Source organism: Manihot esculenta, chromosome 1, assembly GCF_001659605.2.
Source record: "Manihot esculenta cultivar AM560-2 chromosome 1, M.esculenta_v8, whole genome shotgun sequence".
Taxonomy (NCBI): Eukaryota; Viridiplantae; Streptophyta; class Magnoliopsida; order Malpighiales; family Euphorbiaceae; genus Manihot; species Manihot esculenta.
The window spans coordinates 5,997,463-6,010,576 of record NC_035161.2 but is presented as its reverse complement, the minus strand read 5'-3'; the positions used below and the strand labels follow the sequence as shown (position 1 = coordinate 6,010,576).

Genomic DNA, 13,114 nt, shown 5'->3' with positions numbered 1-13,114 from the left:
GACTTTCGGCCGCCGAACCTGCCGCCGAAAGTGCCCTGTCCAGCCTTTCTTTGCATGTTTTTGCATGATTGTTTGAGGTGTTTTAGGGGGTTTTTGGGGGATGTTTTTAGAGTTATGTTCTAGTTGTTTGGTCCCTCATTTGAGTCCACCTGTGTAGGTTCAGACCCGAGGAACCGAGGACCCCAGCAGTGAGTTCAGCTGCTTCTGAGTCAGTAGAGCTTCAGCAAGAGGTGAGTAGAATAAACCTTTATGTTTTTAAAGCAAATGAATTATAAAGTTGAGCATGTTCATGCATCATGAATGCCATGTGATGAATTAGGTTGTTTGCATTAGAATTCACGAATATGTTGCATTGCATTTATGATGTTGATATGGATTGGTCATTGAATGATCCTTTAGTCCTCATATGGTATGATGATGCTACGGCATGAGATGGTATGGAAGTCCAGGTTGTACCCATTCTACGTCCCTGGCACTATGTAAGAGAAAGTCCAGGTTGTACCCATTCTACGTCCCTGGCACATTGGTATGTATGATATGCTATGTTAAGAGAAAGACCGGTTGTACCCATTCTACGTCCCGGCACTTTGGAAATGTAGAGGACTATTGGTGACAATACCATCCGAGATGTGATTAGTTGTAATGTGTTGCATTACATGATGGCATGAGATTTTAAATATTGTTTTCTATTATTCTGCTCACTGGGCTCTTGTAGCTCACCCCTTTCCCTAATCCCCCAGGATTGCAGGTACGGGCTAGACAGAGAAGTCAAGAAGAGTAAAGTCTTATGTTTGTAATAGTTAGAAAGCGGACATGATAAATTGTAAGATAATGTAAAGTTGAATAGTCATGTTTTGTATATTGATATTGAGGTTTAGAAGTGTGCTTGACCATAGTTATTGTAATCCCTTTTTAAATACATGATCTTAGATGTTTTATGATATAGATGGTAGCCAACTCAACACATGTATATCGCCCATTGGGGCATTGATGAGATCCCACAGAGGGGTCAAGTTTATGAGTAAGATTATGTTTTAGTGCATGCACAGGTTGAGTTTGGCGTATGATAGAATGTATGAAAGAAAAGTTTTAATTTTTATGTATTTTTCTTGATCATGTATGGGATTAAACAGGTTTTCAGGATGTATGTTTGGCTTGCTACGGGTCCTGGCGGCCTTAAGTCGACCCGGATCCTAGCGCCGGTAGCGGTTTGATTTTCGGGTCGTTACAGAATGGTATCAGAGCCCTAGGTTCATATGGTCGGACCTAGAGTGTCGGGCTCATAGATGTTATAGAAGGTCAAGCACAATAGGAGGATCATGTCCACTAGGATAGGATGTAGAGTCCTGTCTTGATTGATGATGTGAAATGCCATGATTATATGCATGTGCATTAATGATATGTGATGTATGTGATGAGGGTTCATGTGTGCCCACATGAACCATATGATGCTAATGTTTATGTGATGTGCTGTTTTTCAGAAAACGGGATGAGGGGAACTCGTCGATCTGCACGATTGACTGGAGTGCCACCTGAGGATGAGGGCATGAGCGCCCGTCCTCCTACATTGCCTAGGGCAATGTCAAGCAGGTCCAATAGGGACAGAATAATAAGAGACCCTAGAAGGTCTTTGGATCTGGGTAGAAGCAGATCAGTCAGAGGAACAGTTCAGGGAGGAATGTCAGAAGGCATGGGGGATGATATGGATGTAGAGCAGAGGAGGGATGGCAGTTTGGGAGTTAGTATGTCAGAAGAGGGAATGGGAGAGTCCCAAGGAGGCACTCAGGCCTCGGGATTTGTGCAGCCACCCCACTACCCACACTTCTCACAAAATCCCGGGTATTCGATGGGAGGTACATCGGATTACCCTAGCTTCACCCCTTATCCCACACAGATGCCATACCCACCCTACTACCCACCATATTCACAATACCCAATGTATCCACCCCCACCTTACTATTCAAATCCAGCAAACCCTACCTCAGAAAATGTTGCACCACCTACAGAACTAGCAGCCCCAGTTGGTCAACCTCCTAGACCTAGCTCAGCCAGTGGGAGTAAGGTCAAGATGACTGACTACATGAAATTGGGTGCTCCTCAGTATGAAAAAGGGGATGACCCATTTGTGTATCTTGAAAGGGTTAAGGTGATCACAAATGAGATTGGGGCTGATGACAGTAGAGCCATTCAGATGGCTGGATTCACTCTTAAGTGCAAGAAGGCACGGGAATGGTTCAAGAATTATGTGAACCCCAGAGTAGACAGCATGTCTTGGGAAGAGTTTGCAAACGAGTTTGCAGGATGGGCTTTCCCAGATAGTTCAAGGGAGCTGAAGATGATAGAGTTTGAGCAGTTGAGGCAGACCGAGGATATGGGTGTAGAGGAGTTCACAGACAGATTCTTGGAGCTGTTGCCTTTTGCAGGGCAAAACCTTGACACGGATAAGAAAAGATCAAGGAGGTATATCATGAAACTCCACTCTAGATATTCCACCTTGATCCAGTCAGCAGATAGGGAGAGCTTCCACGCCATAGTGGATATGGCCCAGAAAATGGAGGCCAGTGCCATCGTTCAGGGAACAGTTAAGCAGTCAGTGGCACAGCCTTCTGGTTCTAAGACCCCAGGCTCTTCTTCTTTCAGTGCAGCAGCTTCAGGTAGCAAAAAGTGGAGTAACACCACTAGGAAGCCCAAGAAGAACAAGTTTTGGAACAAGGTCAAGTCCAGTCTGGGACTAGGGAGTGGCTCGAGCTCTGGTGCAGATAATGCAGTTTGTACAAAGTGTGGTAGGCTACACAGGGGAGTTTGTCGGGCTGGGACAGCAGCCTGCTTCAGATGCGGGCAAGAGGGACACATGGCTCGAGAGTGTCCTAGGGCAGCTTTTGGAGCACAGTCTCAGCAGACAGCTTCTGGCAGTGTGGCTCAGCCAGCAGCTCCAGCCATGACTCAGGCCAGCGGCAGAGGCAGAGGGAGAGGGGCAGCCTCTTCTTCAGCCGGTTTCAGAGATGAAGGTCCATCAGCTCCAGCACGGATCTTCACAATGACTCAGCAGGAGGCAGATGCATCTAACACCGTGGTGGCAGGTAACTTAGTCATTGGTTGTTCAGATGTGTATGCCTTGATGGACCCTGGTGCATCTCATTCTTTTATTGCTCCGAGAGCCGTCCAGAGGTTGGGGTTGATGATCTCTGAGTTAGAGTGTCCTCTCTGGGTCAGTGGACCCAAGTGTGTTCCATCAGTGGCAGAGTCAGTCTGCCAATATAGTCCTGTGTTTGTTGAGGGAAGATGCTTGTCCGCCGACCTGGTGGTTCTAGATTTGACAGATTTTGACGTCATTCTAGGGATGGACTGGCTATCTACCCATGGTGCTACCTTGGACTGCAGGGACAAGGTAGTCAGGTTCAGAGTTCAGGATGGGTTAGAGGTTGTCTTCAGAGGAGACAGGAGGGGTACACCTAGAGGTCTGATATCAGCTCTTCAGGCTCGTAGGTTGCTTAGGAAGGGGTGTCAGGGGTATTTGGCTCATGTGAGAGAGCTTAACAGTCAGGTTAGAGAGCCCGCCTCGGTGCCAGTGGTTAGAGAGTTTCTAGACGTCTTCCCAGACGAGCTGCCAGGTTTACCACCTGCTAGGGAGATAGAGTTCGAGATAGAATTGATGCCTGGAACCCGACCGATCTCTATCCCTCCCTACAGGATGGCTCCAGCCGAGTTGAAAGAATTGAAGGAACAGTTGCAAGAGTTGGTAGAAAAGGGCTTCATCCGACCGAGCACTTCGCCTTGGGGTGCACCAGTTTTGTTCGTGAGAAAGAAGGATGGATCCCTTAGACTTTGTATCGACTACAGGCAGTTGAACAAAGTCACTACCAAGAACAAGTACCCATAGCCAAGGATCGACGATCTATTCGACCAGCTAGCCGGAGCAGGTTGTTTCTCCAAAATAGATCTGAGATCAGGGTACCATCAGTTGAGGATCAGAGAAGAAGATGTGCCAAAGACAGCTTTCAGGACCAGATATGGGCATTTTGAGTTTCTTGTAATGCCGTTCGGGTTAACCAACGCCCCTGCAGCATTCATGGATCTCATGAACAGAGTGTTTAGCCAGTACCTGGATCACTTCGTTATTGTCTTCATAGATGATATCTTAGTGTATTCCAGGAATGCAGAGGAGCATGCCCATCATCTGCGGTTGGTCTTGCAGACCTTGAGGGAACATGGCTTGTATGCCAAGTTCTCTAAATGTGAGTTCTGGCTGAGGAGCATTTCGTTCTTGGGGCATGTAGTGTTAGAGAATGGGATTGAGGTGGACCCCAAGAAGACAGAAACTGTGGCTAATTGGCCTAGACCCACTTCAGTGACGGAGATCAGGAGTTTCTTGGGTTTGGCAGGTTACTACAGGAGGTTCGTTCAGGACTTCTCGAAAATAGCAGCCCCTCTGACCAGACTAACCAGGAAGAATCAGAAGTTTCTGTGGACCGACCAGTGCGAAGAGAGTTTTGAAGAGCTTAAGAAGAGGTTGACTTCAGCACCAGTTTTAGCTCTGCCATCTAGTGATGAGGACTTTACAGTCTTTTGTGATGCGTCCCGTGTGGGACTGGGTTGTGTACTGATGCAAAATGAGAGGGTGATTGCTTATGCTTCTAGGCAACTGAAGAAGCATGAGTTGAATTACCCCACACATGACCTTGAGATGGCAGCAGTAATCTTTGCGCTCAAGATGTGGAGGCACTACCTCTATGGGGTAAAATGTGAGATCTTTACAGATCATAAGAGCCTGCAGTACATCTTGAGTCAAAGAGATTTGAACTTGAGACAGAGGAGATGGGTAGAGCTGCTGAGTGACTACGATTGCAAGATTCAGTATCATCCGGGTAAGGCGAATGTCGTGGCAGACACCCTAAGCCGGAAGTCACTAGGCAGTCTGTCCCACATCACGGCAGAGAGGAGACCAGTGGTGAAGGAGTTTTACAAACTCATTGATGAAGGTCTACAGTTGGAGTTGTCTGGTACAGGTGCCTTGGTTGCTCAGATGAAAGTGACACCCGTGTTTCTGGAGCAGGTGGCTCAGAAACAGCATGAGGACCCAAAGTTAGTGAAGATTGCCAGGACTGTTCAGTCAGGCAAGGACAGTGAGTTCAGATTTGACAGTAAGGGGATCCTCCGCTATGGGAATCGATTGTGTGTACCAGATGACATAGGACTAAAAGGAGACATTATGAGAGAGGCTCATAATGCAAGATACAGCGTTCACCCCGGAGCCACCAAGATGTATCAAGATTTGAAGAAGGTTTATTGGTGGCCAGCGATGAAGAAAGAAGTGGCACAGTTTGTGTCAGCCTGCGAAGTGTGTCAGAGGGTGAAGCTGGAACATCAGAAGCCGGCTGGAATGCTTAACCCGCTACCTATTCCAGAGTGGAAATGGGAGAATATAGCTATGGACTTCGTAGTGGGGTTACCGGCAGCGTCCAACAGAGTGGACTCCATATGGGTGATTGTGGACAGACTCACCAAATCTGCTCACTTCATTCCTGTCAGGAGTGGCTACTCTGTGGACAAGTTGGCGCAGGTATATGTGGATGAGATTGTCAGGCTGCATGGGGTTCCTGTTTCGATAGTGTCAGATAGAGGGCCCCAGTTCACCTCCAGGTTTTGGCGGAGTCTGCAGAATGCCATGGGTACTAGGTTGGATTTCAGCACTGCCTTCCACCCCCAGACTGACGGACAGTCAGAAAGGACCATCTAGACTATCGAGGATATGCTTAGAATGTGTGTGCTGGACTTTGGCGGTTCTTGGAGGCAGCATCTACCTTTGGTGGAGTTTGCCTACAATAACAGCCATCATGCTAGCATCGGGATGGCTCCATATGAAGCTTTGTACGGAAGGAAGTGCAGATCACCTGTTTGCTGGGAGGAAGTTGGAGAAAGGGCCTTGGCAGGGCCTGAGCTAGTAGAGATCACCAACAGGGTGGTACCCATAATCAGAGAGAGAATCAAGACTGCTGCAAGCAGACAGAAGAGTTATGCAGACATCCGCAGAAGACAGGTAGAGTTTCAGGAGGGGGATCTGGTATTGCTCAAGGTGTCTCCAATGAAAGGAGTGGTTCGTTTTGGGAAGAAAGGTAAACTAGCCCCACTATACATCGGACCCTTTGAAGTCTTGCAAAAGATTGGGAATGTGTCGTACAAGCTGGATTTACCTGCTTCAATGAAAAGAATCCATCCGGTTTTCCATGTTTCCATGTTAAGAAAGTTTGTGTCGAATCCGAGCAAGGTTCTTAGTGAGCCTGATGTGGAGATCCAAGAGGATCTCACCTATGTTGAGCAGCCAGTGCGGATCATAGACACCCAGATCAGAAAGCTAAGAAACAAGGAAATCCCTATGGTGAAAGTCCTATGGAACCACCATGATATGGAAGAGTGCACCTGGGAGACACGGGAGTCCATGCTCCAGCAATACCCTTATCTTTTCTAAGGTTAGTTCTTTGTGAGTTCTATGTGTTTTGTGTGTATGCCATGCTATGTGCTAGTTGAGGAACATTCGGGGACGAATGTTCTTAAGGGGGGGAGAATGTAATACCCGGCTAGACTCCGGTATCGGAATTCCTACCGTCCGGTGGAATTTCGGATGTCGGAGACCTCTAGAAGGGTAAAACCATGTTTTCATGAAATGTTTTAATGTTTTTGATGATTTTAAGTAAAGAGGAAATGAGTTTTTGAATAAAAACACCCTTGGAGGAAACTCAGGTTCGGCCGCCGAAACTCAAAGTTCGGCCGCCGAACATGCATGTACTTCGGGAGTGCTTTAGGCCCCCGAAGGCAAAAGTGAGGAAAGTCCAGGTTCTGCCGCCGAACCTCAAGTTCGGCCGCCGAACATGGCATGCATGCGGAGGCACTTTCGGCCCCCGAACGTGGCCTGGCCAGCCACTATAAAAGGGTCCCTTAGCCGAAAACGGGCGAGCTTTTTCCCCATTTTCGGCCAAGGTGAGTCCTTCCGCCATTCCTCACCATCCTTGAGTTCTTTCCTTCAAATCTTTCAAGATTTTCACAAGTTTTTACGTTGTTTTGAAGATTTTCGAGTTTAAAGCAAGTTTTGGAGCTTTGAGGTTCAAGAACTCAAAATCTCCCACCTCCGAGTTTAGGACGTCTCTCTCTCGATCTTCAAGAGGTAAGAGCCTATCTTAAGCTCATTTCATGTTTAAAGTAAGTTTTATGCAAGATCTATGGGGAAGAATGCATGTTTAGCTCATAGTTAGGTTTTTGAGTTAATGTTATGTTTTGAGCATGTATGTTGGATTTGAGTTGTTGTTGTGTATTGTAGTTGGGGTTTAAGTTAGTTTGAAGCCCCTAGGAGCCAATGTATGTATATTTGCATGATTTGGATGAGTTATATGCATGTTGGAAGATTTGGGAGGCAAATGTGCATAAAAGAGCCAAGTTTCTGCCCTTTGGCAGAAACCAGGTTCGGCAGCCGAAGGAACTTTCGGCCGCCGAACATGGCTGGGGAGGCAGGCCTTTCGGCTGCCGAAGTTGCCCCCGAAAAGAGACTTTCGTCTCTGTCTGGCACTTTCGGCCGCCGAAGGTGCCGCCGAACATGCATGAGTTTCGCCTCTGTCTGGGAGTTTCGGCCGCCGAAGGTGCCGCCGAACCTGCCTGACTTTCGGCTCTGGAAGGACTTTCGGCCGCCGAACCTGCCGCCGAAAGTGCCCTGTCCAGCCTTTCTTTGCATGTTTTTGCATGATTGTTTGAGGTGTTTTAGGGGGTTTTTGGGGGATGTTTTTAGAGTTATGTTCTAGTTGTTTGGTCCCTCATTTGAGTCCACCTGTGTAGGTTCGGACCCGAGGAACCGAGGACCCCAGCAGTGAGTTCAGCTGCTTCTGAGTCAGTAGAGCTTCAGCAAGAGGTGAGTAGAATAAACCTTTATGTTTTTAAAGCAAATGAATTATAAAGTTGAGCATGTTCATGCATCATGAATGCCATGAGATGAATTAGGTTGTTTGCATTAGAATTCACGAATATGTTGCATTGCATTTATGATGTTGATGTGGATTGGTCATTGAATGATCCTTTAGTCCTCATATGGTATGATGATGCTACGGCATGAGATGGTATGGAAGTCCAGGTTGTACCCATTCTACGTCCCTGGCACTATGTAAGAGAAAGTCCAGGTTGTACCCATTCTACGTCCCTGGCACATTGGTATGTATGATATGCTATGTTAAGAGAAAGACCGGTTGTACCCATTCTACGTCCCGGCACTTTGGAAATGTAGAGGACTATTGGTGACAATACCATCCGAGATGTGATTAGTTGTGATGTGTTGCATTACATGATGGCATGAGATTTTAAATATTATTTTCTATTATTCTGCTCACTGGGCTCTTGTAGCTCACCCCTTTCCCTAATCCCCCAGGATTGCAGGTACGGGCTAGACAGAGAAGTCAAGAAGAGTAAAGTCTTATGTTTGTAATAGTTAGAAAGCGGACATGATAAATTGTAAGATAATGTAAAGTTGAATAGTCATGTTTTGTATATTGATATTGAGGTTTAGAAGTGTGCTTGACCATAGTTATTGTAATCCCTTTTTAAATACATGATCTTAGATGTTTTATGATATAGATGGTAGCCAACTCAACACATGTATATCGCCCATTGGGGCATTGATGAGATCCCACAGAGGGGTCAAGTTTATGAGTAAGATTATGTTTTAGTACATGCATAGGTTGAGTTTGGCGTATGATAGAATGTATGAAAGAAAAGTTTTAATTTTTATGTATTTTTCTTTATCATGTATGGGATTAAACAGGTTTTCAGGATGTATGTTTGGCTTGCTACGGGTCCCGGCGGCCTTAAGTCGACCCGGATCCTAGCGCCGGTAGCGGTCCGATTTTCGGGTCGTTACAGAATGGTATCAGAGCCCTAGGTTCATATGTAGAGGGCTATTGGTGACAAGTTCATCCTTGAGGTGATTTGTTTGTGATGTGATGCATTCCATGAAAGCATGAATCTTTAATATAATGTTTTTACTATTCTGCTCACTGGGCTCTAGTAGCTCACCCCATTCCCTTAATCCCCCAGGTTGCAGGTACGGGATAGAATCAGGAGGTCAGCAAGAATAAGAAGTCATGCTTTATGTAATAGCTAGATGTGGACATGAAAATGATGTAATGTAAAGTATAGTACAGTAATGTAATGTAAAGTATAGTACAGTAATGTAATGTAATGATATTTATTGAGGTTTAGAGTTGTGCTTGACCCTAGTATGTTGGTTAATCCCTTTTGAGTACATGATCTTTTAATGAAATGATTTATTGATGTTTATGTAAGCCAAGCTTAATGTATGATATGTTGCCCCATTAGAGCATTTGATGAGGGCTCCAGTGTGGGGTTTTATGTTTATGAGTTTGTGCATGCACAGGTTAAGCTTGGTAAATGAATGAAAAAGTTTAATGTTTTATGTTTATGTTAGATTATGTATGGGATTTAATAGGTATACAGGATGTATGTTAGGCTTGCTACGGGTCCCGGCGACCTTATGCCGATCTGGATCCTAGCGCCGGTAGCGGTCCGGTTTCTGAGTCGTTACACTCCAAGTAACCGGTTTTCCTCTCTGTCGAGACCCCCCGCAATAAATCGGCTGATGAAGATATTTACCAGATCTGTGAAGCCTTTAATGCTTCCTGCCTCTAGGCTGTTAAACTACACCCGAGCTGGCCCTGTGAGGGTGGTAGGGAAGACTTTTCACATCAGGCCGTCTGAGTGAGTTTGGAGCTACATGAATGTCTTGTAATTCAGGATGTGTTCCCTGGGGTTTCCCTTGCCATCATAGGCTGCTATCGACAATATCATGAACTTCTTGGGCATGGTCTCCTGTTGTATCCAACTTGAGAAAGGGGAGGATGTAGGTAAGAGGGTGTGGTTATTGTCTCGTGCCCCCAGTTCATCTAAGAGTTGTTCTTTCAGCCTTTCCAACTTTTGGTCCACATCCATTTCCTCCTGCCTCGGCCTTTTTCTAAGTGGTATGCCCTCTCTAACTCTTCGCTTTCTGACCTCCTCATTGGCTTAGCAGAATAGCTCTCAACTTCATCATTTTCAATGAGCTCTCTTAACCTTCAGCCTCTTGCTCTAGCCATAGGCTCATTTTCCCTGTTAGTCTCTCCGCTCCTTTCGCCCATCCTTCGCTGCTTTGTTGGGGAACTTGGTAGTTGAAGGTGGGTTGGGACTCAGTGGCGTTGAAGCCTTCGGTTACGGGGGTACATTCAGCTGGGTGTTGAGACCCCTCTGCTGCAGCATTTGTCCCAGCCAGTGGGTGGTGTTTTGGAGTTGGAGAGCCATATTTTACAGCTCCTGGTCAGATAGGGTGGTTCTGGAAGTGTTCCCACCAAGCTTGGCGAGGGTTTAAACAGTACGGGTGGTTGGTTTGAAGGGGCTGTAGGGCTGGAGAATAAGAACTGCTGACCTTTATGAGTAGAACTCAGGTCGTTTGGGGTATTGGTGGTATGATTTTCGTTATGGTTAGCCATGTGGATCTAAGTGGGTGTTATGAGAATTGAAACTCCGGTGATGGAAAGATCTCCTTCATTTCCACAGACAGCGCCAATTAATAATCTAAGATCCAGAAAGAGATGGGATTTTTATGTCTATGAGAAAACTTAGTCTGGATGGGTCGTGCTTCCCTCTTTTATTCCTTTTTTCTTTGTCCTCTAGTGATGCATAACCACCACTCTGCTATATTGTCATCTGTCACTGTCACATAGAGCCGTACGTATGAGCGTACCTGCCTGCTCATCTTCATCATACAGCCATTTAATTCCCCTCTGGCACTCTTGCTGATAGGGTCACGGCATAACTGGGCTTGGTCTCCTACTCCCTGTCATGTCAGATGAGCTGGGTTACTCTCTGATGAACATGGACCCTCGGTTAGTCCGACTTGCTTCAACCGTGAGTTGGGTGGTGTGCTGATGGGTCAGCTTATGTAGTGGACTCTGATAGGTTTTGGGCCTGACTCTTTTTACCTTAGTCTGGATACTAGTGGTCAGCAGTCATCAAGTAGGATCGCGTATTATTTCATCGGATTTTTAGAGTCGTATGGGCCTATGCTAAGGTATACATAATTGCATACATAATTGAGTGAAACTTCAACTTGCTTTGCAAAAAAAAATAATAAACTACTTTTTAACTGTGGTGAACAAAATTAATAATTTAAATAAAAATTAATTTAAATTTAATATCTAAATTTTATATAAAAAAATCTCAATACAACTAAATAATTTGAATACCCCATCAATTAAATCATTGAAACACTCTATCCTTCTAAGTAAAAGGAAAAACAAATTTAAATATTTACTTAATTTACATAAGGAAAAAAAGAAAAGAAAAGAAAGGAAATTATGAAGGTTGAAACAGAAATCTCTGCCATGTTCTACAACATTTTAATAGTCGTTAGTTGTTTTAATAGCAAATAATTATTATAATAATGATTAGTGAAATACTATAAAATATAACTTTTTATAATTTATTTTTTTAATTAGGGTAAATATTTAGTTAATTCAGTCCAAAATCAAACTGAATTGAATAAATTAAAAATTAATATTTTAATATTTATTAAAATCGATTTGATTTTGAATAGAGACTGAATTAAATTGAATCTGTCTAATTCGATTTGATTTATTTCGGTTTGATTGATTAGATTTTTTAATAAATTTTTTATTTTTTTATATTTTATTTTTATTATTTTAAAATTTAATTAAAATATTTCAATATTAATTATAATCTAATCTCTTTATATTATAAAAAAATAATATATTATTATTACTAATTAATTTAATTTTTTCTGATAAAAAATAAATTAAAATAATTAAAATTTTTAAAATTAAAAATTGAAATAAAATGAATTAAATTTTCGATTGAGAACACATAGTGCCTTTGCTAATTTGGCAGCCTAAACCCTTAAAGAAAAACCACTTGATGGCAAAATAAATTTAAAAATTAAGGGATGGATAATATAAATTATCCAAAATAAATAAATGAGGAGCTTGGCAGTTGACATTAAACGAATGGCAAAAAGCCGCGTGGACGATGGAAGCCAACACGTCGCCAACACGTGACCAACACTGAAAGGGAAGCTTCCCTGTTAACGCTTGACCGGATAAAAAAAATCTCACAACCACCTTTATAAATGACAAATTTTCAAGACCAATCAAATCCACATATATTTAATTATTTTCATTTTTTTTCCAGATATTTTTCCTTATATTTATATTGTATAATCTCCAATCTTCTTCTTAATCCCAAACATCCATGGATTCATCACCACCTTCTCACGGCAGCAAACCCACCGAGCACCGCCAACCATCTTCCTCTGAGCTTCTTTCCAGCGCCAAGTTGGTGGCTGAGGCAGCCAAAGCTTCACTTAACAACGAAACTCACAAGGTAGACAAAGGCAGAGTTGCTGGTGCTGCAGCTGATCTTCTTGGAGCTGCCTCTCACTACGGCAAGCTTGAGGAGAAAAGTTTTGGCAAGTATGTAGAGAAGGCTGAGAATTATCTCCACAAGTATCAATCCTCCTCCACCACCACCACCACCACAACCAGTTCTTCCCACTCAGCAACCGGCGGCGCCGCCACCCAGTCGTCAACCCAGTCAAGCGGTGGTGCTGGACATTCTGAAGGTGGGTATGGTGATTACTTGAAGATGGCTCAAGGTTTCTTGAAGAAAAACTGATGTATAATAGCGATTAGGCAAAGCTTTTGTTCTTCTTCTGCTTTTATGTATGTTGTACAACTAGATCTGAAGTTGTAAGCTCCCTTTCCTGTCTTGTATGTTCTGTTCACTATTCCAGTGTTTATTTAGTTATGAATTCCATAAATATTTTCTGAAAAATCTTAACTTTATTTCGAAATTTTGTGTTTTGTATAGTCACCATCAGATTGAAAATTGGTATTACTGATTTGTTTATATTTAATATTTTATATATAATTATTGATATGACATAAAGTTTAGTAATAAAAATTCTAAATCCTTTCATTTTATTATTTGTACCCAATTTTTTAAGATTTATTCCATAGAGAATTAACTAATTTTAACATAAAATAACCAAAATTAATATATTTAAATTATAAAA

General features: G+C 43.4%; 1 protein-coding gene across 1 annotated transcript; it reads left to right on the top strand.

Annotated features, from left to right (window-relative positions):
* The first annotated feature begins 12,223 nt into the window (after positions 1-12,223).
* Positions 12,224-12,806, top strand: LOC110619214 (nodulin-related protein 1). Its single transcript, XM_021762506.2, has one exon. The coding sequence runs from the start codon at positions 12,292-12,294 to the stop codon at positions 12,712-12,714; it is 423 nt and encodes a 140-aa protein (XP_021618198.1). The 5' UTR covers positions 12,224-12,291; the 3' UTR covers positions 12,715-12,806.
* Positions 12,807-13,114: the final 308 nt, after the last annotated feature.